This window comes from Cebus imitator, unplaced genomic scaffold (genome assembly GCF_001604975.1).
Source record: "Cebus imitator isolate Cc_AM_T3 unplaced genomic scaffold, Cebus_imitator-1.0 Scaffold114, whole genome shotgun sequence".
Classification (NCBI taxonomy): Eukaryota; Metazoa; Chordata; class Mammalia; order Primates; family Cebidae; genus Cebus; species Cebus imitator.
In genome coordinates this window covers 3,837,955-3,862,991 of record NW_016107429.1, presented here as the reverse complement: position 1 = coordinate 3,862,991, position 25,037 = coordinate 3,837,955, and the positions used below count along the sequence as shown (strand labels likewise).

The 25,037-nt window shown below is 39.4% G+C and overlaps 1 protein-coding gene across 2 annotated transcripts in view; it reads right to left on the bottom strand.

Annotated features, from left to right (window-relative positions):
• Window positions 1–13,757, bottom strand: part of DIAPH3 (diaphanous related formin 3) — a 503,028-nt gene extending 489,271 nt beyond the window's left edge. The window contains exon 1 of one of the 2 annotated variants that reach the window (XM_017538779.2): window positions 13,383–13,757. In XM_017538779.2, the coding sequence (XP_017394268.1) occupies window positions 13,383–13,562 (180 nt within the window). In that variant the 5' untranslated portion in view covers window positions 13,563–13,757. The remainder of the gene's footprint in view (window positions 1–13,382) is intronic. The other variant, XM_017538781.2, reaches the window with a different exon arrangement.
• Window positions 13,758–25,037: the final 11,280 nt, after the last annotated feature.

Here is a 25,037-nt window from a genome sequence, read left to right as displayed (position 1 = left end):
AGAGGGGACCTTACTGGTAGTCTGAGACAGAAGGGAGGCTTAGGGAATTTCCCTTTTTACTCTTACATCGTTGGACTTTTTAAGCAGTACATTGTTTTTCAGTTTATTATTTTTTGAGACAGGATCCTGCACTGTTTCCCATACTGGAGTGCAGTGACACAATCATGGCTCACTACCACATCCGCTTTCCGGGCTCAAGCAATCCTCCCACCTCAGCCTCCCAAGCAGCTGGGACTACAGGAATGCACCACCATGCCAGGCTAATTTTATTGTATTTTTTGTATAGAAAGGGTTTCACCTTGTTGCCCAGGCTGGTCTTGAACTCCTGGACTCAAGCAATCCACGCACCTTGGCCTCCCAAAAAGTGCTAGGATTATAGACATGGGCCATCGTGCCTGGCCGCTTTTTCAATTGAAAAACAAAAAAGAATCAGGCCCATAGATAAGGTAAAGACAGTGATAAAAGTTTAGCATAAACACTGTGAAAAATGGAAAAGAAAATGACCAAAGAGCTAGTTAAATGCCAGGACAAATCATGCCCTATTCCCAGTTAACCTCTTTGTGTCTCAACCCTATCATGTGCAAAATAACAGTAGGGAGAGTGCCCATTTCAAAGCACTATGTGAGGGATAAGTGATGCAAACAGTGCCCAGCCCATTGTATGAGCTGAACAAATGTAGCTATTGTGATGATGATTGCTATCTAGCAGCACCGAGAACACATAGATACTCGATGTCTAACGGTGTCAGTTCACAAAGCTGGGAGTGGTTTCCACCAGGATGCAGGAACCGAGTTTAGCCAAGAAGCCTGCCAGGTTGCTCCAGGCTTGGAGATCTGAGGCAACTGAACAAGGAGGCCAAAGGTTCTATTATTTATTGATATGCTACCTTATGTGAGGTGTGAGGAAGGGAAGAGTTTGAAGGCATCCCAGTTCAAAGGGAGCTCCATGGTTACTTTTGTGGAGTGTGGATTTAGTGTGCAGCAAATGCTGACAGCAGGAGGCAGACAGAGAAAGAGAGGCAATGGCTGGAGGTCTACATGAAACAGAAAGGAAGAGAATATATCCAGGCACCAAACATCTGGTGTGAGTCCCACTGCAATGAATGACTGAGTCCCATAATCTCAATGTCCCCCAGGAAAAAAAAAAAAAAAAAAAAGCTGTGAGGAGAAAGGAAGTAGGAAGCAAGAAGAAGAAGTTAAAATGCTGTCAGTAACTGGGGATTTAAAACGTAGTGATGGGATCTCCCCCGTTAATAACAGCTGTTACATATTCACTGTGCTGTGACTAAGCTATTGTAACATGCATTAACTCAACTAATCTTCACAACTATCTATAAGCATAGAGACTAAATACTTCCATTTTACAGATGGGAAAACAGAGGCACAAAGGTTGATAATTTGCCCAAGGAGATACAGCCACATTTGAGTCTCCCTCAAGTCCTTTTTATCACAGTTTAGTGGTGGGACTTTAGAGCCACATTGCCAGGCCCAAGTTCTCCAACAACCCACATATGTTTCTGGTAGTATTTCCCATACCCTTGCCCACCACCACTGGGATCTTTTATAAAAAGAAATGAACAATTAGGGTATATTAATAACATTCAAACAAATCAATCATGAATGGATTAATGAACCACGCAATATAAGGTTACAAGAGTACTTTGTTTAGATTTTCAATTAGCCAAGTATTCAGATTCCTACTATAAACACAAGTCAATACCAGGCACCACAGAGAAAGTGACTTCCAAAAGCTTACAAACACATGTATAAAGTAACTAAAAGCAGGTTCAATATAACCTAACAATAAGAGCAAAATTATACCCTCAAAAGAGACTGAGTAGAGTTAGAACATGGTTTTAATTGCAGACCGTCACCCTTTATAAAGAAGTGAAATTGTCACATTGAATTTCTCAATGCGGATTATATGCACTCCATTTTTTCATGTTTATTTCTCAGGCTGTCAATTTTTTCATTAAAAAAGAATTGTAATTGTCATTATGCAATGAATTTAATCAAAGGTTTTAATAAAAAAAAGTTTAATTCTATAGTAAAGTCCATAATTAATGTCACCAATTTGCAAATCTTTTATTTAAAAACTGAATGTTACGAAGTTTCATTTTATAACACCCAAATAAACAGCCAACCTCGGAAAAAATGCAGCAATTACAGGATAAACTCTCTGTATTTTGGGAAGATACTTCATAATAAAATTAACCAAATAAATGCAGCATTATAGATCTCACAATTAATCCACCAAGGGCTTTTACTAAGGGCTTCAAGAAATTCTACACTGTAACTCCTTTGAGAGAGCTGTAGTACTCTGAACAGGTATTCAGTCATCTTTAACTCAAGAGGGTATGACTTAGACCACAGCTACTTAGGTATATCCCAAATCCCTTAGCACACAGAATGACCTCACATTTGGTATATTACATCATAGTCTCCTCCTTCCTTTCCAGTATTTAAGATCTGCCATGATCCTCAAAGATGGAGAGATCAGAAAGCCTCTGAGTATTAATTCCATTCACAGATTTACTTTTAGGAAAAGAGATGCATACAAAGTGGAACTCTAAAAATAATCAAAATTTAAAAAAAAAAAAAGAGAAAATAAACATTTCAATGGAATTCATATTTCTTTTTTAAGCTTATTGTTGAGTATCCAGTGTTTTACACATCTTTTGTGTGATACATATATGATAAATTGTTTAAAAATTGCAAGTTTCTTGTTTACCCAAAAAGACTATTAGAAGCAAACTGTTTTGAAACACATTGTATACATCCTTCACCACTGATAAATACTAATCACTTTTATCTCATCACTAAACAGAGGACTAAGGAGGAAAACCTCTGTCTGGTTCAGGTACACATCTAATTTCTTGACTCAAGTCATCTCTGGGTACCCCAAACTGTGGTCTACAGAGGCCTTCCACAAATTCTACTTAAGTCTTAATTTTTTCAAGATTATCTTAAACATTAGAACTAAAGTAAGCCTATTCTGGACATTGTGAATGACCCATTCTATAATGATGTTCTATCAGGAACTTTTGGTGACTATACTTGTATTTACTACCAAGATGGTACCCAATGAGGGCCAAGCATCATCATGACACACTAGATTTTCACAAGCTCTTCCACTTAGGAAGAATTCAGTTCCAAATGGCTATTTATAATTCCAAAATCATACTACTCTGGCAACTATGCACTCACAGCTATGGAAAATTAGATTTCAAGAGAAAAATGAATATAGTAGCTGGTAGTATGAATTCTGATTTTTTCTGCTGCTTCAACAGTTTCATAACATTTACTATGAAATGTTTACAAATGGCTGCTTTCTTTTTAAAAACAAGTTTATAACAGTTTGCTACTTCATCTACAGCCTCAAGCCAAGACCTATGAAAAAGATAGTGGTGTCTAAAGACAAGACCCTACTAACAGTGTAAAGCTGTCTTATGAACTCCTCAGTCTACACATATCTTCCTCAGCCTCTGGGATTCCATTTCCACCCAAGAATCAAATTGAAAGAAAGAAAAACAGCAAAATATACACGTATTTTTCCACTATTAAATCCAATAATGACTTAATTTCAGCAAAACATCATCAATTGCATTAAATTAATGTTGTTGTTAATTTGAATTTTATTGGTTTTATAGTTTTGTTTTGGATTTTAGATGTAAATCTGTTTTAGTTTTATAGCTATAAAAAGTAATAGGCATAAAGAGTTATACTTGGTTTTATAACTGTACATATATTAGTAACATTATTTTTATTATTCAAGTCCATATCAGAGCATCACAAGAATTTTTTCTCCCTAAGTTTGGAGTTGTTTCCGTTATAGGTTCTTTTTGTAAGTTACATTTATACCCCAAGTTTCATCATCATACGAGCCCCATTTTAGAAATAAAGAACAGGCTCTTAAGAAAGCTTCAGAAACTTGCTCTGACCATTCAGCTATCAGATCAGAACTCTGCATGAATCCAAATGTCACCTGGTATGCCAACATAAGAACTAAGAACACAATGGCTCTGCCTCCACCACATCAAGAAGAAAAAGCCTGGTTCAATTAAGTTTTCCAGTATTAGAAAATTATTCAAATATCCAGTGTATTCCTAATGCCCTAAAGTATAGAGAAAAATTGTACTGCTACTTCTGCTACTAATGATAACAACCACCACCCTATAAATATTTACAAAAATCCTATAAATATTTACATAGAGGTTACAATGAGCCAGTTACTATTCTAGGCCCATAACATAGCTCTTAATCTTCATGACAATCCCATGTTACACATGAGAAAGGGGAGGCACAGAGAGAGGTTAAATAACTGCTCAGTTCACACAGCTAATAAGTGATATTGCTGGGATTCAACCCTGACAGTGGTTCAAGTGGACTGCTCATAAATGTTACTCATAATGCCTCTTCTACAAAAAAACTATAAGTAAAGATAGCAGTGGGTCTTTTGAAGAGGAAAATCTATGGCAAGCATTTCCAAATAGTTTTCACCAAGTAACCAGTAACATGAATGTTTCAGCACCAAAACTTATTTAAACTCTTAAATTCTCCCCTAAGTTAATAATGACATTCAATTTGCTCTTTGAGAAAAATTACTCCCAATGGTAAGGTATTTCAATGCCATCCTGCTGCTACTGAGAGAACAGTTACCTTTGTAGATCCTGTTCAAAGAAAGCCCATGCTTTGATCCTTAATATCCCATGAAGTAAAAGGTTATGCTTAATCTATATTTTATAGATCTAAAAGTCAAATTAGTTTCTGGGATAAACAAGAATATAAGGATAAGCATATTCTTTAGCATTCATTTGATTCCCAGTTTAGAGGATACTATGTGCTGAGTTAAAGACAATTATATTAGTGTAATACGTAGCCGTTTTTTCCTGTATTATTCTGCAAGCATAAACAAGTTATACACGTGTTAATTTACATTCTATATAAAAAGCCAATTTTAAATACAATTTATAAGGCAATAAATATATAAAGATTCTAGGACACAGCAATAAAGTTATGCCATAAAGTAGAGTTAATTCAAGACAACAATAATAAAAGCATGACAAATTTTAGCATTCCACCAACTACACAAAGGTGTTTTAGCTAACATCTGTTAGGAAGCAATTGCTATAGGATAGACTAGATGAGATGCAACGTTTCACCATGTAATAAATGTATGTCAGTGTGCTTGCTTGCTTCATAATTAAAGACATGAGTCTTTGAAAAAAGCAATTAAGCCTTGCTCTAAACCTGAGACAATCATCCCTACCCCCACCCCTTTTTACCCTCAAAGAAAAGTCCCAGAGTGGTCCAGGAGTATTAAATACCATATGTTATATGCTTTCAGCAACTAAATGTATCCCCCCAAAAGCCACTTAACATATATTGTTTTTTTTTTTAATAAATCATTTATTTTAAAAAAAAAAACTGGGTTTTTCTGTTTTATTAACAAGACTAGAAAGGAAAGAAAGGCTGGAAAAATTCTGAGCAATTTCTTAGAAGAGCAGCCTTAATAAAATGATTTTACCTTCTTCTGATGGTTACAATGTCTGGTGTGTGTTAGGCAGAATTCTGATACGAATAAAACTCAGTTGCCTAAAGCTTTCAACTAAGAACAGTATCTCAATTCTTGACAGTTTAACCCTAGGACAGCTGACAGCATGACTTAAACTGAGAACTCAATGAAGGAACAAATTCAAAAAAACAAAAACAGCATTCAGAAATCACCTCCATCTTTTCCCAGCTTTCTAGCAACTATAAATATCATAGAGTAGACAAAACAGGAATGGAGGTTTTGGTCGTTATTCCAGTTGTGGTTTTTTTTTTATTGTAATTTGGTTATCTTCTATCCTCCCAAATTACAATAAAGTGAAGGAAGAGATTTAAATGAATCTGATGATCCTCCTTATAACTACACCTAGCTTCATTTCCTATCGCACGTGTAACACATTACCGCAAATTGGCAGCTTAAAACAACAGAAATTCATTCTCTCAGTTCTGGAGGCCAGAAGTCCCAAATCGGTTTCACTGCGCCAAAATCAAGGTGGGCAGCTCTCCTTCTAGCAGCTCTAGGGGAGTGGCATGCCTTGACTCTTCGAGCTTCAGATGGCTGCATTACCAATCTATCCCTCTGCAGTCACAATACCTTTTCCTCTTCTGTGGTAAAATAACAATACATGTGTTTGCATTTAAGGGCCACTGTGATAATCCAGAATAATCTCATTTTAAAATCCTTGATCATCTGTGTAAAGTCCTTTAAAAAAGAAAACAGGAGAAAAGGTATACAAATGTATTATGTGCAAGTGTGGCAAGTGTGGAGTTATGCAAAGTATGAAACTCAAAGAAGGGCCAGATGGCTAAAGCTTAAATACCCTCTTCATAAGGAACAGGGAAGCGGGGGATGTAAGGCAATTTACAGGAGTAAATGATCTTTAGGGGAGATGAATGGGGCCAAAGAAAGAGACAGCAGTCTGGGACAAAGTTTGGCTTGGCTCTGGGTGTAGTGTCAACTCTAGCCTTCCTTCAGTATGCATCTATTTGAATTGAGATATCTAGGGAAGGGATTCACAACAGTTGACTATCTTCTGGGGGTCTTCTGGAGAACACAAAACTTTAGGTAGATAGGGGAACTTCAGAAAGGACCCTTTCTTACATTTCCAGCTCCCCAGCTTCTCTCAATTTGAAGTCCAAAGTGGCATATTTGGGGGTATAATTTTCTAAACCCTAACAATGCTTTATTTCTCATATTAGTATCATAAGTTTCAAACAGATAACTGCATTTTCTTTTTCTCCCAATACAAGAAGTCTGGTGGCAGGAAAGTTCCCAGATTAACCTAACCTATAGTGGCTCAGAGACCCTGATCCTTCCTTCATGTATATATATGCACACAGAGAGAGACAGAGAGAGACAGACAGACAGACAGAGAAGTCTCACTCTGTCACCCAGGCTAGAGTATAGTGGCATGATCTTGGCTCACTGCAACCTTTGCCTCTTGGATTCAAGTGATTCTCCTGCCTCAGTCTCCTGAGTAGCTGGTATTACAGGCACCCACCACCATGAGGGAAACCCTGGCTAATTTTGGTATTTTTAGTAGAGATGGGGTTTCACCATGTTAGCCAGGCTAGCATCGAACTCCTGACCTCAAGTGATCTGCCCGCCTTGGCCTCCCAAAGTGCTGGGATTACCGTTATCAGCCATTGCACCCGGCCCCTTCCTATATTCTTGCTCTGCCATAAGTAGCACAGCACATGGGCCTTGTCCTTAGGCTAGCTATCCTCATGATCAGAAGATGACTATGGCAAAATAAGCATCACATCCTGATGATGGCCAAAGGCAAAAAATGGGCTATTGCTTCTTGTTAGCCTTTTTGTTTCAGACTTTGTATTTTTCAGCGCTACAATTTCCACTGTGATCTTTTTATAGTTTCTGTTTCTATGCTGAGGTTTCCTATCTTTTCATTCATTGTGAGTATATTTCATTTATATTCTTAAACATGGTTATACAACTGCTTTAAAATCCTTGTCTTTTAATGTTTACAGCTGAGTTATCTTGAGGTTGGTCTCCATTGATTCCTTTTTCTCATTTGTATGGGTCACATTTTCTTGTTTTTTTCTGTTAAGTACATTTGCACTGTATCCTGAGCCTTGTAAATCCATGGTGTAGGGACTCTGAATTCCTTTTGTTCTTCTGAGAAGTATTGCTTTTGTGTTTGTTTTAGCGAGCAGTTAACTTGGCTGAACTCTCAAACTACACATACTGTCCCATCTGCTGTATGGAACCTGAAATCTGTTTAGATATTTTAGCCTTAGCTGTGCTGCTTGCAGTCTGTCCCACACATATAGGTTTAGAAATTTGAGCAGTCTACACAAAGAATTTGGGTCTACCCATTTGTGGCTCCCTCTCCTTTCCAGGATTTCCTCCTCACTTATCAGCTATATGGTCACCAGAACTCTGTTTTCTGGTTTTTTATGCCAGTACAACTGTGGGCTTCTATTCTAGTTTTAACCACCCCACATGACCCTGACTAGGGGCTTCCCTTAGGCAAAAAGCTAGAAAAAATGAACTAATCCCTTCTTCCAAGTATTGACTCCAATAGCCATGTCTTTTGATCATGCTCCAGTGTTTTAAGAGTTCCTTTTATAATTTTGCCATGTGAGAGGTTTGTGGTCCAATGAGAGCCACTCAGCCATTAATGGATCCAAAATTTTTGTAGTCCCTTTTTACAGAGCAAAGACATGTTTCTCAGAATTCCCCGGCAGATTTCTCCTCTAGCTTACTGGCCAGAACTGTTTTCATCTGCTCTTTCTTAATCCCTTTTGTTCTGGGGCCTGCATACCCTGAAGGATTTTGCTGCCACACACTGGCTGATATACATTAATAAGTTGGGTTACAGCTTATTCATCGAGCTTGTGAGCTTAGTTAATGGGTATCCACCTCATAGATAGACTCAGTCTCCATGTGCTGACCATATCACTGTCCAAGGCCCCAGATGTCCAGATGGGGCTGCCACCTGGTGGAGTTCAACAGGCCCAGGCGGAGGCTGACTGAACCACCTGTGGTTGCCCCAGCCAAAGGGCTGGATGCAGCCACATTCCACGATCTGGGCTGGCTAGGAAGCTGAGCAGGGAGTTCCAACACAGTGGCAGCCCAAACTCAGGCAGGCAAGTACTGAAGGGTAGTTCCTCCTCCCGGCAGGGGGCTTGAGGCTATGAGTTACCCTGTCTCTCAGAGCCTGGGAGAGCAAAGAGCAGTATGTCTTTCAAACATTCTGCTGTCATTAGTTCCACCACAGCACAGTCACTCATTGGGTTTAATTGTGGCTCCTGCCTGGCCCCTCTTTAAAAAAAAAAATCTGTAAAGTCCTTTTTTGCCATATACAGTAACATTGCCAGGTTCCAGGGATTAAGGAGTTTCTATCCTTTGGAAGATCATTGCTCAGCCTACTACACCTGCTTCCAAGTAACCCAAGTAATTGGCAGACATGCACCAATCTCATCAAGCTTACTGGGATTTCATCTCTACTCAAATTCCTACTATCTGTACAATCAACAAAAATTCTCCAACCTCATAAATCTTCTCACCTCGCAGTCTGCCTATAATCAGAATATCCATTCTATATTCATATTATATATTCATTAAAGGCATCACTAATTATTGCTAATGATTCCTGGATGAGAAAAGAAGCAGTAAAGACTGAAGTTCTCAAAAGCTATGGGAGATAATTCAGGACAGTGACTAATGTGTACTCTGGGCTGGGCACAATGGCTCAAGCATGTAATCCCAACACTTTGGGAGGTTAAAGCAGGTACAACACTTGAGGTCAGGAGTTCAAGACCAGCCTGACCAATTTGTACAGATAGTAGGAATTTGCCACTGTGTTGGAACTCCCTGCTCAGCTTCCTAGCCAGCCCAGATCGTGGAATGTGGCTGCATCCAGCCCTTTGGCTGGGGCAACCACAGGTGGTTCAGTCAGCCTCCGCCTGGGCCTGTTGAACTCCACCAGGTGGCAGCCCCATCTGGACATCTGGGGCCTTGGACAGTGATATGGTCAGCACATGGAGACTGAGTCTATCTATGAGGTGGATACCCATTAACTAAGCTCACAAGCTCGATGAATAAGCTGTAACCCAACTTATTAATGTATATCAGCCTCGTCTCTACTAAAAATACAAAATTAGCTGGTAGTGATGGCACACGCCTGTAATCCCAGTTACTCGGAGGTGGAGGCAGGAGAAGCGCTTGAACTCGGGACGTAGAGGTTGCAATGAGCCAAGATTGTGCCACTGCACTCCCATCTGGGAACAGAATAAGACTCCATATCAAAAAATAAATAAATAAATAATAAAATTAAAAAAGGAATGTATACTCTGAAGCCAGCTTGCCTAGGTTCAAATCCCAGCCTCATGAACTGGCAGCTGTGTGATTTTAGGCAACGAATCTCTCTATGCCTTGGTTTCCTCCTATGGCAAACAAGGCGAATAATATTATCTACCTCACATGGTTGTTCTAAGAATTAGAGTTGATAATTATAACGCACCTAAAACAGTGCTTAGCTCACTCAGAAAGGCTAACTGGTATTACTATCAATGCCCAAACATGGTAAATATACAGAAATTAAAGGACAAGGTGAAAAATCTAAAACCAAAACTGAAGGTACTACGATGACATAATAAATCAATAATTAACAATCTATTCGATGGAAATGATTAAATGATTTACACTGAAGTCCGTGAGAACTTTTAAAGAACTCTCCTAATTAAAAACAAGTCTTTCATCAACTTGGACCACCACTTTACAGGCCCCCTTTGAATGGACTGACCTACATCCTAGAGATGGACACTTCTCCCAGAAGCCACATGTCCTGCTCTCAGTCTGTAGCTAGTGGCCGCCACCATCTGTGTGTTGTTAAGAACAACAGGAAACAGGTATTACTGAAAGGCTCTCCATAATCAGTAGGACATTTGTTCTGTTCTACAAAGGATATAGGACTCAGGTCCAGGTACTAACAGTGTGACCTAGGGCAGGCTCTGAGTTTAACGATCCCACTGAATTTTATCTGCCTTCACAAAGTCTCCACCCAGATACTTGCTCTGTCCTCTCAGGCTCCATGTATCTTCTATGCCCCAGTAGCTATCCCTATCATCTTTATACTCATGGCTTAAGGTATTTCCAAATGAGACCAAGTTGGTTAATTCACAATCAGCCCAAAGTCAGTTGATTCATAGCACAGCGAAAGTATAATACAATTACAATAGACTAATTTCTGCTATCTATACTTACCTATGAGAAGAGGTTTCTATGCTACAAACTTTTTTACCCAACTCACAAGTGACTTGAAGCCCACAACTATAAACTTGGTAGAAAACAAGAATTTGTTTACCTGCTTTATCAGGACTCAAAGTAAAACAAGACATCAGTGGGCGCCAGAGCTCCTGCTTTCTTACGCTAAGACAGAAGGGAGTGACCAGTTTAGCACTCCATCCCACTACCAGCTTGCTGCTTTGCAGAAGTGTGCAAAACACTGGCCACCTAAATTATTCCTACCCATCACATCACCAACCTATATTACTTGCTCCAATCAAAAGCAGCTGCCCCAGGTTTGGATAATGGCTGGGTGACCTGAAAAGATTTAGGATAACGTCACTTCATCCAATCAAGAAAAAGCCAAGAACTGACTTGACATCTGCAAGAACAGTGACTGACTTCACACCTGCAAGTACAATTACTTTCTGAGGCATTGCTGGGACCTTTGATGGTCTCAAAGATCCCTCTCCAACCTAAAAACAGGAGTTACTGGTGTGCAATCAAGAGCAGTGATAAGCAGGCAAACTGGGAAGAGCTGCTCAGGAAGCAGCCTTGAGACTGAGATACTGAGCTTTTAGGACAGGAAAAGAGTAGAGCTGTGCCTGGAACTTCTGTCCATCTTAAGATTCCCAGTTCAACAGGAAAGTGGTCCAAAATCAGTAGCATGCCCAGGTTCCTGGTAGACAGACTCAAATTCTCTCTAAAGAAAAGCATCCCTGGAATCCTACAGGTGAAGATAAAGCAATGAGCTTACAAAGATAAACAACCACAAGAAAGAGAGCAAGCCATCATGAATATGAGTCAATGTAGACAGACCAGGTTACAAATAGCAGAGCTGTCAAATAAAGAATACGAACCACTAAGTAGGAAATGTCTGAAGAAATAAACGAATAAGAAACAAAGAACTATCAAGAATGCTCAGGCAGATTTGAAAAATAAGCAAATGGAACTTATTAAAATAAAAATAATTGCTAAAAACAAATATTCATAAAAGTAGATTAGACATAGCTGATAACAAAATTAATGAACTGGAAGATATAACTAAAGAAATTACCATATAAGCAAGAATCTAAATTAGCTTCAAAGTACCAAGAGTCCAAATTACTTCTAAATTAATTGGAAGTCATGATTCAACTCAAACTGCCACCCAAAAACACAGTGTTTTAGATGTGTTTATTACCTTTACAACTTAAAAGTGCTATATTTTAGATGTCATTTCATCTTTATGAGAACCCTTTTAACAAATGGAATGCTGAGGTGGTCAATGTGACATACATAAGAATGAAAAACAGTACAAAGACTAGAAACGAAATAATCAAATCCTTCAATGAAGCTAAACAGAAATATCAATTTAGATCATGTTTTCATTAGCTCCTTGCTGGGAATGAGTCACAGAAAATAGCACCTCCTATATTCTGGACCACAGAAGACAAAATAAGATTATTAACCCAGAGAGTAGAGTATAAAAGGAAGAGAAGTCATTGCCTTAGTGGATTCTTCTCACATTAGGCAAAAATCTTTCACTGGGAAGTTAATTCTGTCCTATTCATTCTTCAGATCTGTCAAGATAATAATAAAGTCCATATTTAATCTTTCTGCAAAATGTCAGGATTCCTATGACCATTTTGATACTTAATTTGGCATAATTAATCTATGCTGTTCCTCATTTTCAGTATTCTGATATATATGGGCTTTCTTTTTTATTCAACTATTATTTTTAACTAAATGTTATAGTTAGCAGCTGGTTCACAAACCATTATTCCCTTAATTTGTGAATCATGACTTAAATTTCTCACAATTTTTACTTGTCCACATAAGGCAAAGGCTGTACTATCACACAAAAAAAGGTTTTCCATATTCCTAAGCAAAATGGTGGAGTAGTCAATGTGACATTTCAATTATGTTGGATTCATCCCAAATCTATCAATCCTCTATGTGATTTATTTACATAAACGCACCGCAAAATAATCATCACTGCCTATACTTTCACTAGTTGATACCAACGAAAAGACAAGGTGCTAATCATGACACTTTCCTTAAGTGTTAAAAACAAGCAAACCAGAATAGCAAGTTTCAAATATTTAGAATTCTTTCCAAGCTAAGCAAAACATTCTTTAGCAGTGACTACACCACCCGCCAAGTTTCAAAACCAGCTGTTTCAACTTGGAAAATTGTATCTACCTTAAAAGTTCTTATTAGATAAAAATACTAAGCAGGAAAAAAAAAATACTATCACCTAAAAGTTCACTTTGATATATCTTATAACCTCTTACACTTGGGAAAAAGAGAGAAGTTCAACTTAAAAAATGCAATGTCCACCGAGATGACGTCAATACATATATACATTTGAACTACTTTTTACATCAGCCTTAAGAAATTTGGGTACAACACAAAGATCTGGGCATTTGCCACAAGATCCAACTAGAACTAGACTCGGTCGTTGTCAATCTATGATGACTGGCAGCTCTGAATCTCTAGAATAAAATTTGCCCCCACCCAAGTCCCTGTGGGCCCACCCTCGTCTGTCAGCACTACGGCGAGGTGGGAGCAGCCCCACCCTATCTCCAGACAATACTTACAAACTTGGGGCGTTTCTCCCCAGGCTCCTCGGGGCCACCGGGCGGCGGAGGGTGCTGGGAGCCCTTCCTGCGCGGCATCCTGCTTTCCCGGCAGCCGCTGAGCGAGGCAGAGGAAGAGTAGGGAGTCCCTGCGGCTGAGCTTTGGGCCGGATGATGCAGCCGCGGCCGATGCCGTTCCATCTTTCCCCGCAGCTTCGGAGGCCGGAAAGAAGGTGGACACTTAGCAAGTTGCAAGCGGAGAGCTGAGGGATCGGCAACGGGTTTCTTTCCCGGGGTCCTCCACCCACACAGTCAGCACAGCCTAGCCCAACTGCTCAAGCCGGGGCCGCAGCCAACACTTCTGAAAACTCCCGCCACCCTTGTTGGTCCGGGACTGGCCAATCCCGCGCCGCCGGATCAATGACACGCTAGGGTACCGCCTCTTCCGGACATCGTGAAACATGATTGGCCAGGCCGCCTGTCCGTGCCGCTGCTCAACCCTTCTGGCGGTCCAGGCTGCTCACCTTAAGGGCATAGAGTGGCGTCAGATTTGGAGGAGCGCTGGGGACCGTGGAGGAAGTCATCTGATTGTATTTCTTTGGATTTGGAGATAGGGTTCCAGCAGAACTGAAAGGCGGACGAGACCGGCCCTGCGCCACCATTTGATCAGAGCTGGAATATAAAACCATCTGCTAGGCCTCTCCTTGCACGTCTGAGGCTGGAAAAAGTAATTCTGGGACTGAGTACCATGCTGGAGGAAGTACTAGGCAGGACTAAACGACGGGGCCCATGAAGCTCCAAAAGGAAGCCTTCTGGACATATTACCTGCCGAAGTGCTCGCTCTGGGGTGGCAGAGGGGTCCACCCAAAATCAGACAGAGCTAGGCTAGGCTGAGCCCTTCAGGAGCTCACAGTCTCATGTGGTTCGCAAACCCTAGCACAATTAACCAAGGAATGTAAATGCTACAGCAGGTGTTTTAGAAGTTCCTTGAGAACAAAAAGGGGAGTTATTCAATCTAAAGGAGTGGATCTGGAAAGGTAAAAGAAACGCCGCACAGGTTTTCACTAGGCGGGAAAGAGTGGCAGGGCATTCCTTTAAAAGGCATTCCAGGCCGGGCGCGGTGGCTCACGCCTGTAATCCCAGCACTTTGGGAGGCCGAGGCGGGTGGATCACGAGGTCAAGAGATCGAGACCATCCTGGTCAACACGGTGAAACCCCGTCTCTACTAAAAATACAAAAAATTAGCTGGGCATGGTGGTGCGTGCCTGTAATCCCAGCGACTCAGGAGGCTGAGGCAGGAGAATTGCCTGAACCCAGGAGGCGGAGATTGCGGTGAGCCGAGATCGCGCCATTGCACTCCAACCTGGGTAACAAGAGCGAAACTCCGTCTCAAAAAAAAAAGGCATTCCAGGCAGGAGCAAGGCCAGGAGAGCAAAGAGTTGAAAAAACTTCAAATTAACAAAGGGCCTTGAAGTCAAACCATGCAAAAGAGTTTGTTGTGTAAACCCAAGATCAAGCTACAAGGCCAACACCGTTTTCTCACACATCAGTGTATGTTTTCCCCCTTTAAAAATGAGCTTTTCCTTTGAACTATTCCTTTAAGATATCTATCTTCTGATTATATGGAGGTGGTGAGGCCAAGACTCTGGGAAACATGCAGTATTGATTTTGGTACAAGAACAACTCTAGGTACTCTGAGGATATTGGCACAGAGGTTCAAAAAATGAGCCTTAGTTCTGAGTAAGTCTTCACACTACAGCTTTTCTTTTTTTAATATTTGTTTTACTGTGCCAGACTCTGTACAGCTCTGTCCTCAAAGAGCACATAATCTTTAGAGAAACTTTCAGGAGAACAGCAAGGTCAGGAGAATTACAAGTAGTTCCTCATGACTTGACAGTTAGACCCAGATACAGATTTTATTCCTGCCATTTACTAGCTATTTGGTACTGGAGATGACGTTTAACTTTCTTTGCTGTTTCGTCTACAAAAGTGGGCTAATTATACTAATACCTATGAAAGAGGGACACTTTCAGGCTTAATTAAGATAGCATGTGTAAAGCCCTCAGAGTTTTGTCAATGCTCTCCAGCCAAAGACTCCTAGAAGGAATACCTGTAGTTGAACAAGTTGAGATTATTACTTAGGGAGGGAAAACATGCACTATGGGGAGCTAGGGAGTGTCTTAGGTAACTGGTACTAGAAAGCACTTAAAGGATTTGGGCTTTGGTTAGGTGATTTGGGGAAGACTGTGGAAAGAGGTGGGAAGGGTTGCTCAAGATTAGGTGCATTTAGGAAGTGGAGACAGTTCAGTGATTATCTTAACTAGGGGGATGACAGGCTGAAAAGAAAGCCTAAAGCCCTAAATGACAGAGAAGCATTAGTCCACCCATACCATGGAGATAGAGGAATGTTTGATTTTGAAAGACAAATTTACTTTAAAGATCTAATTGGCTTTTATTTGCATTCTCTAAAATAGAATCAGTGTTCCAATGAGCTAAGCAGAGGAGATTGGCTTTATAGGCAGAAAAGAGATAGAGAACAGAAATAAGGAATGAGAAGTAGATGAGTTGTTTCGAAGTTACTTTCCTTATAGGGTTAAAATAGAGGGAAACTTTATTAACATACCAGCTCAGGTAAACTTGGCCCTTTCTGATTGGTTGCTATGAATCTCCTCTTTTTTTGGATAACTGGCTGGTTTCAGAGTTGAGTTTGATTATGTGGCAACAAGCATGAGGGACCATTCTGCTTTGGTCTGGTCTGCTGGGGCCTAGCATAGCAGATTAGTCCAAAACTAAGGTTAGTCTATAATGGCTTCCCATGAATTTATTTAACATTGATATTTTGTGATTTGCACACTGAGCTTGTTATTGTCGGTGCTTAGACAAAACATGGAAGTGGTCTTGTTTTGTCTCACTTCATCATGGTCACAGAGTGACCCTGTCTGATATTGCTGTTCTGTGAGATGCTGCTCACCAGGAGAACAACATGGCCTAGCTGTGAGTGGCAGGCCAGTTTCTAAAAACAGAGGCTTAGCTATAAGAGTCACACTCGTTCCCTGATGTCAAGGACTGCTCCATTCTTTCTCATGTCCTTGGCACATAGAAGGTACTAAATATAAATAAACAGGAGCCATAATAATTCATTTTCAAGTTTACATAGAGCACTCTGAATTTTCTCATAGAAATACGCTGGAACTGCAGTGTACCAATGAAAATAACATCTTTGTATAAGTTTCATGTTTTTTAATGTACATTTTATATGTGTGCTTACAACATATTTAAACCTCATAACAGCATGCACTGAGCCTCAATTTGATCACCCAGCAAGATGATACACCCCACTGAGTCAATAGTCATGGGAATGCTACCTTCTGCCAGGCCTAGTGTGCAGGACTGGTAAAAAGTTGAAGGTGAAAAAAAGGCCTGGAAAAGCTTGGAATCTAGGAATACATTTCTTTCCTTTATCATTTCTGTTCAGTGTCAACATCCAGAAAATTACTAACGCCATTCTTTTGATGGTTCATTCTTAGGGACCATGTGAGAAAGTTGATGAAAGCTGAGGGAAGGAATTGATTATCCTTAATATCCTTAATCAATGTTTTAAAATGAGGTGTCATTTATCCTCTTTAAATTGGCAAATATTACAAAGTTCCCCATCTCCAAGTTTTGGCCAAGTTAGGAATTCCTCGACAGATAGTGCAAGTGCCAAACTGATACAGGCACTTTGGACAACAACTTAGTAATATCTAGTAAAGATGAAGGTATATGTACCTATGACCCTGCAATTCCATGTCTAGATATCTCCCTGGAAAAGCCCAAACATACACTTACAAAGATATTCCTTAAATACGTCTGTGATATTATGATTATATGTGTATATATAGATAAATACAGAATTTTGCCCATGGCTCCTAGTTCATAACTCTCATAACCCTTGTTAACAGCCTTTTGTTGTAATGTGGGAGTGCTTTAGGCCTCAGAAGTAGGCCTCAGGGAACAGAATCTCTCTGTGGGACCTTCTCCTGCTCTTTTTTCACCTGCCCAAGACAGGGATTTAATCTAATTTGGGTCATAAGACCCTCAGGCCAGAGAGAGTCCTGCCCCATACTCTGGAAGAAGGAATGCTGCACAGAGAGACCAGGAAGAATCGGAACAGACAGGCCTTGCTGGGTTTAGAGCATACCCTTTATGCAATCACATTTTGACACAATTGTCCATGCTTCAATCATGGACAACCAATGAAGTCTCCATAAATGACCCAAGGACAGGGTTCAGAGAGCTAAACACATGGGGGCTGACAGGAAGGTGAACAAAAACTCATCCATATGCTGGGAGGGTGGTGCACTCCAACTCCACTGGGATAGAATCTCATTTGAGACCCTTCCAAATGCCCTCATATGTGCTATTCTAAGCACTTTAATATATGTTCCCAAATGCCCATCAATGATAGACTGGATAAAGAAAATGTGGCACATAGATACCATAGAATACTCTGCAGCCGTAAAAAAGGATGAGTTCATGTCCTTTGCAGGGACATGGATAAAGCTGGAAACCATCATTCTCAGCAAACTAACACAAGAACAGAAAGCCAAACACCACGTTTGCATTCGTAAGTGGGTGTTGAACAATGAGAACACATGGACACAGGGAGAGGAACGTCACACACTGGGGCCTGTTGGGGGGCAGGGGTCAAGGGGAAGGATAGCAGAGAGTTGAGGGAGGGGAGAGATAACATTAGGAGAAATACCTAATGGAGATGACAGGGTGATGGATGCAGCAAACCACCATGGCAAGTGTATACCTATCTAACAAGCCTGCACATTCTGCACACGTACCCCAGAACTTAAAGTATAATAATAAAAAATAATAATAATTATCTCGCCAACAGCACTGACTTTGCACCTTCATTTCAAACCCTTGGAGGCAAGATATAACACTGTTACTTGCCTTACAGGATTCAGCAGGATATGACGCTGTTACTTGCCTTACAGGATTCGGCAAGATATAACACTATTACTTGCCTTACAGGATTTGTGGCACGGCACTTTCCACACTCTCCATATACTTGTCTGTCTTAAGATTGCTGCTGTTTAACAATATAAGGTTACATGGGAAAGAAGCAAAATAGGTATAAAGCATGATCTCTGATATAGTCACATAATGTGTCTGTCTACACTAAGGCTTCTCAACCTCAACACCATTGACATTTGGGACTGGATAATTGTTTGTGTGGGAGCTGTCCTGTGCATTGCAGGATGTTTAGTAGGATTCCCATCCTTTACTCAGTAGATGCCAGTAGCAGACCCATGGTTGTGACAACTGAAGATTTCCCCAGACATTGCCAAATAACCCTCAGGGACTGAGTAATATTCCATTATATGGATTTAACACTTCCATTTGGCTTATCCACTCAGTTGATGGACATTTGGGACATTTCTACCTTTCGGCTATGATGAATAATACTGCTACAAATACTCATGTACAACTTTTTTATGTGGACTTACATATTTACTTTTCTCCAGCATACACTGTTAAGGAAAAAATTATCCATGACACTTATTAAAGAAAGTAAGGTGGACTTTTTTCAAGAAGCTACCATCATGATAAGTATAGGGACCACTGCAATAGGGTTTTGCGGGGTGGGAGAGAAATTGGGCTTGACTTCTAATACAAGAAGGTCAAGTGGGAATTTATAGCCAAGGAACTTGCGTTGAGAGGTCAGCAGACAGAAAATTACTAAGAGAAAACATCAGGAGTAAAGGGATTCTTGCTAAATCAACTCAACAGAATTATTGTTGAAGACAAACCAAAGTGATAAAAATAGTTGGATACCATTGGTGGAGGATACACTGACTTGGCAGGATCCTTCTTCAATCTGGATTCTATAAAGACAGGGTAGCTCAAGGTCAAGCCTAGTCAGAAAGAACTCAGAGAAGGCTGACTCAGGTTTGGTTAACGGAAAGAATCTTTGTCAATATGCAGGAGAGCAATTTCTGTGTCATACAGTAATCCTATGTTGGAGGAATTGTGAGACATTTCCAAAGTGGCTGCACCACTTTGCATTCTCACCAGCATTGCATGAGAGGTCTAATTTCACCACATCCTCATCAACAGTATTTTAAAATCTGACTTTTTGAATTTAGCTGTCCTCGTGGGTGTGAAGTAGTTTTGATCTGCTGCCTATTTTCTGTTTAAAAAAAGTTATTGGAATATAGCTACACTCATTCTTTTACACATTGTCTACCGCTGCTTTTGCTCTACAATAGTAGAGGTAAGAAGTTTTAACAGAGATCACATAACCTGCAAAGCCGAAAGAATTTGCTATCAAACCCTTTACAGAAAATGTTTTCTGAGCCCTGCTAAAGGATGTTTTTCCCTTATTATATCACAATTACTTTTGTTCAGTTATTTCTTTTTCTTCAATGACAGTAGTGTTCTAGTATAAAGTAAATGTTAATTTTGGACAAGGGTTCACAACTGAGCTAAGTACTTGCCTTTGCCATATGATACACCCTCACAGGCTTTAATACATTTTTTTTCTTTAAGCTATTTAACAAGGTCAAGAAGATCTTGCCATCATAATGAATCACTGTGGAGAACCAAGTTGATTTAAGCTACATATGAAAAGCAAAATCATAGCAGGGAGAGAGGGCAAAAAAAAAAAGCAAAATTATTAAAGTTATTATATGGATATGTGATTCTTCTTAAAATACATTAAAGCAATTTGTGCTCTGATAAGTTCTCTCCAGGGTCTTATGCTCTAAGTTCAGATAGAAATTCTTCTTAGGGAATGTAATTAGTATAACACAGTTTAATGTCATGCTTAATAGTTTCCCAGAATGTTTTGATTAGAAAATTAATCTGCCCCTGTTTGTAGATGATAGAGCCATTTAAAGGAGAACAGAAATATTCCTATTAGTTTGAGATACTTAACTAAGGTTCAATTGAAAGTGTTAGATGTCACTACCAGATCGTATTCCCAGTATTAAATAAGTAGAAAAAAGGAATTAGGTAATTATTAAGACTGTTGTAAGATTACAGTTTAATTCCTTTAAAGCACAATTACTAAGACCTAAATATAATTTGTTGAGTCACTTGGAAAATAATTTGTCTTACAATAGCAAATAGAAATTATGTCACTCAAAGCTAAAAATAAGTGTAAAATAAACGATAATAATTCTGTGGTTCCCAACAGAGATTTTCAAATAGTCTATTTCTTTCATCTATATCTCTGTCTCATCACCACATATAGTTTTCTTTTTATCCTGAGGTGAATTGCTGTGTTGTGGACATTCCTTAAGATCAAATGTACATAAAATCTGTGTGTATCTATGTCTCTCCTTAGGGTGTCCATTTGCGTGCATTATTTGCTTTGTGTTTTGTTCTTTAACTGAACCCATTGTAACACAGTAGACTTAAAATTATTGACCAAATTTGTTTTGTTTAAGGTATTGGTGTTTATATTTGGGTCATGAAAGAGTAATGCGTAATTAGTTACAACAGTTACAAGGGCAAATTGGTGTCCTTACCTTTTTGCTGAGATGTCTGAAATATTTAGAGTTTCTTGTGAAATCAAGCTGTGCCTGCACACTGTCCTGACACGGCAGTCACAAGTCACCAGAGAATTTTATACTGCCAGAGCCTCATTCTCAGTCTTTGATCCCTCTTTATTTGCTGCTGTTGATCACAGTATCCTTCTTGAGACTCTTTTCTGACCTATTTCTCTCATCATCTCTCTAAAAATCCCCTCCCTGACCGCTGCTTGGGCTTTTCTTTCTCTTCCCATCTTCTAGTGGGACGGTATGCCTCTTTGTGTAGAATGCTTTGAGACAAAAAGCCCGATTTAGTTTCACAATGTGGGAACTTCCAAATAATAAAACGACTGGAGGAGTGAATGCTTACACATGACAAGTCTGCCTCAGTTTACTCATCTGCAAAATGAGGAGGTTAAATTGTATTCTTCAGACATTCAAACTGGGATGCTCAGAGCTCTAAGCTTTCACACCAGTACTTCAAGGACCACAGCAGAAGGCGAGGGAAAATGCATCCACACAGCATGATTCTAGACCCTCCCTCTAGCGACATTTAAACTGACTTTGCTTTTACCTGTTTGTTTTATTATTCAATATAAAATGTGTAACCTGTTTGTTTTATTATTCAACATGAGGTACGATGTGTGACAAAAAAAAAGAATAAAAACTTTATTAATTGAAATAGATTAAAATCAGTGTTTATTTTTTGTTTCAGTTTTAGAAATGAGGGTCTTGTTATGTTGCCCAGGCTGGTCTTGAATGTCTGAGGTCAAGTGATCCTCCCACCTCGGCCTCCCAAAGTGCTGGATTACAGACATGAGCTACCACACCCGGCCATATTAATGTTTCTTAACTTTTTAAAAAATCGCCCTTTTAGGCTGGGCATGGTGGCTCATGCCTGTAATCCCAGCACTTTGGGAAGCAGAGACAGGCAGATCACCCGAGGTCAGGAGTTCAAGACCAGCCTGGCTAACATAGCAAAACCCAGTCCCTACTAAAAAAAATACAAGCATTCGCCAGGCATGGTGGCACATGCCTGTAATCCCAGCTACTTGGTAGGCTGAGGCAGGAGAATCACTTGAACCCAGGAGGTGGAGGTTGCAGTGAGCCGAGATCGCATCATCAAAAATAAATAAATCCATCTCAAAAATAAATAAATAAATAAACAGATAGATATAAATAAGTCATCCTTTAAAAAAATCTTTTAGATATTTTTTCCTTATTTCCCTCTTCTATAAAATTTTAATACCTTAGATATACTGTATATGTTTATACACTGTATGTATATCACTGCTTTATATCGAAAAAGAAAACATTTCTTTGTCCCCTAAGGACGAATTTTCATAACCTTGATATGTAAATTTTCATAATAAATTTTCAAGGGTAATATTTCCCCTCTGTACTCTAAATCCCATATATAACCCACTAAACCCACTAAATAACTAGGTAACTTCAAGCTACTTTCTTATCCTTGAGAATCTCTATGTCCATTTACAAAACAGGAGACAACACTTGGTTCATATTATATACTCAGTAAAGGTTAATTTTTTTTTCACCTTGAAAGTTCCATGCAGTCTGACATTCTATGAAATTACAATTCTACTTGGATCTTCCCAATTTAAACATATAAAAACCACTTCTCACAGTCCTGCTGCTATTATCTTCCCCTCTCAATTGCCAGTGTCTGCCGGCGTTAGCGCTGTTCTTTAGTATTCCAGGCAGAAATCCTGAATGTTCTCTTTGATTTTTCCCTCTCTTTGACAAATTACACTAATTCAAGGTGGCATAGGGTGAACAAAGAGCACCATCCCAAAACGCTGGAAAGGAGGAATGAAATAGGTTGCCTCGCTGAGAATTAAACCAATTACATTAACATAATAGGAAGGAGATTATATTTTGTTTGTTTTCTGAGTTAAAGGACTGGTAACTTTGACTTCAAGAGTACATTAATCTACCAGCAAAGAAGAATATTCATCAGAAGTTTGGCAGTCAGAATTGGAAAGGAGAACAAAAATGAGCCTATCCCACAGACATGTAAAAATCCAACACATTACAAATGTAAACTCAGCATTTTTGCCCCTACACCTGCCTCACCCAATAAACTCACCTCACTGAAGAGCAGCATAGCCTACCCAATTACCTAAGCAGAAATCTGCTCCATTTCACATCCAGTCTCTAAATCCTGTCAATTCTTCATCCTTAATATCGTTCAAATCCATTCTTTCTGCACCATTGCCCTGCCTGAGAACAGGCTTTGCCCCTGCTCCCCTGGACAGGTGACCACGCCCAGCTTTCACAGGCTACACTCGGATCTCTCCAATGCATTCTGCAGGCTGCTGCCATGGTGCTCTCTCAGATATCCTTTTGTGAAAAAGGATATCTGATCATCTATGTAACTCCCCCAGTTTAAAATCCAGTGACTCCACCTCATACCCCTCCAATATCTCTAAAGAATGAGAGGACGGGAAGTCTCTCCAGGAGAAACTACCACAAAGCAATGTAGCAAAATTGCCTTGACTAGAAAACTGGCAGCAGAAAAATCTTTTAACTAGTTGCTTTATGTCACGAAAGCTACCTTCTGTTGACCTTAAAAGAAACAAACTTGGGCCTAGCCTAGGTAAAGGAGTAATCCCTGAGTTGAGCAAACTTTGACTTGGTTTATTTTCAGTGACAAAATGTTTTTTATTACCTCTCATAAATAATTTGTTTGGGAACTCTTGAATTTGTCAGGGACATAACTACATGTGTCATGGTCCCCTGTAGTTATAATGGAATCCTGGATTCAGAGACACAGAATTGCTAATTTTATAGGCCACATGAGCCTCAACTTTCTCATTCTAAAAATCGGTATACAGAATAAGTTGTGACACAATATTCTACTATTCTTACAATTAAGCCTGATTCATAGTTTTGTATTGTTTCAATTACTACCTATGGTCATGCACCACATAACATTTTGGTCAATGACAGACCACAAATAAAATGGTGGTCCATAAGATTATAATACTGTGTTTTTCCAGTACTTTTCCTACATTTAGGCATGTTTGAATACACACGTTTGCCATTGTGTTATAATAGTGTGTCTCTCAAATTCTGAAATATTAGAATGACATCTGTATTCCGAAATCCCAGTTTAGAAAGTTAGGTCAAACTATAAGTACCATTTACTTTTAAAAAGCATTTGATTAAGCTTACTAAAGACAGAGGAATAAGTGGTTACTAAAAGAAAACAGACTGTCTGAACATTAGGGTTTAACATTTATTTGAAGGAGGCTAATACGTGTTTCCACGGTCTTGTGATTTTTAGGTGGGACCATTGGCAGGTAGCTAGGACATGAAGGCAGAGCGCTCATAAATGGGGTCTGTGTCTTTATAATAGGAACCTCAGAGAGCTTTCTTGCCCCTCTACCATGTGGGGCTACAGCAAGAAGACAAACAAAATAAAATAAAATTATAAATACAATATATAAGCAAATAAACAAAATAAAATTATTTTCACAGTATTCACAGTATATTATACTGCACAGTATTCAGTACAGTAACATGCTATAGAGGTTTCCACCTACAAGTAATAGGCTATACTACATAGTCTAGATGTGTAGTAGGCTGTATCATCTAGATTTGTGTAAGTTCACTCTATGATGTTTGCACAACGATGAAATCACCTATGATGCATTTTGCAGAACGAATCCCCGCGATTAAGCAACATATAACTGTGTTTCCTTCCTCCATTTTCCTAGTCTCAATTTTCCTTTAAAATCCCTCCAAAACTCTTCAGTTTAAACCTATATCACCATTTTTCCTTCTTTTCTTTTCCTATAATTCTTTTCCTTTACCTCAGGTTGTGTCTTCATAAATAAGTCCCCAAGATTTTTCTTTTCTTAAAGGCAAATACTTGAGCCTAATTATCATCTCACCATATGGTTTCTCTTCTCTTCTTTATTCCTCAAAACTATCACGCAGCTCTTCTGCAATTGCTATTGAAATTCACCTGACCTCTTCCCATTATATTTGTACACCTCTAAACTTACCATCTGTCATTGTCCTTCAGATGGTTACTAAATTCCTGAATTCATTTTAAGGTCTTGCCATTCTATAACTCTGTTTCTCACCTCTTCAGTTATATGATTCCCCAAACCTAATTTCC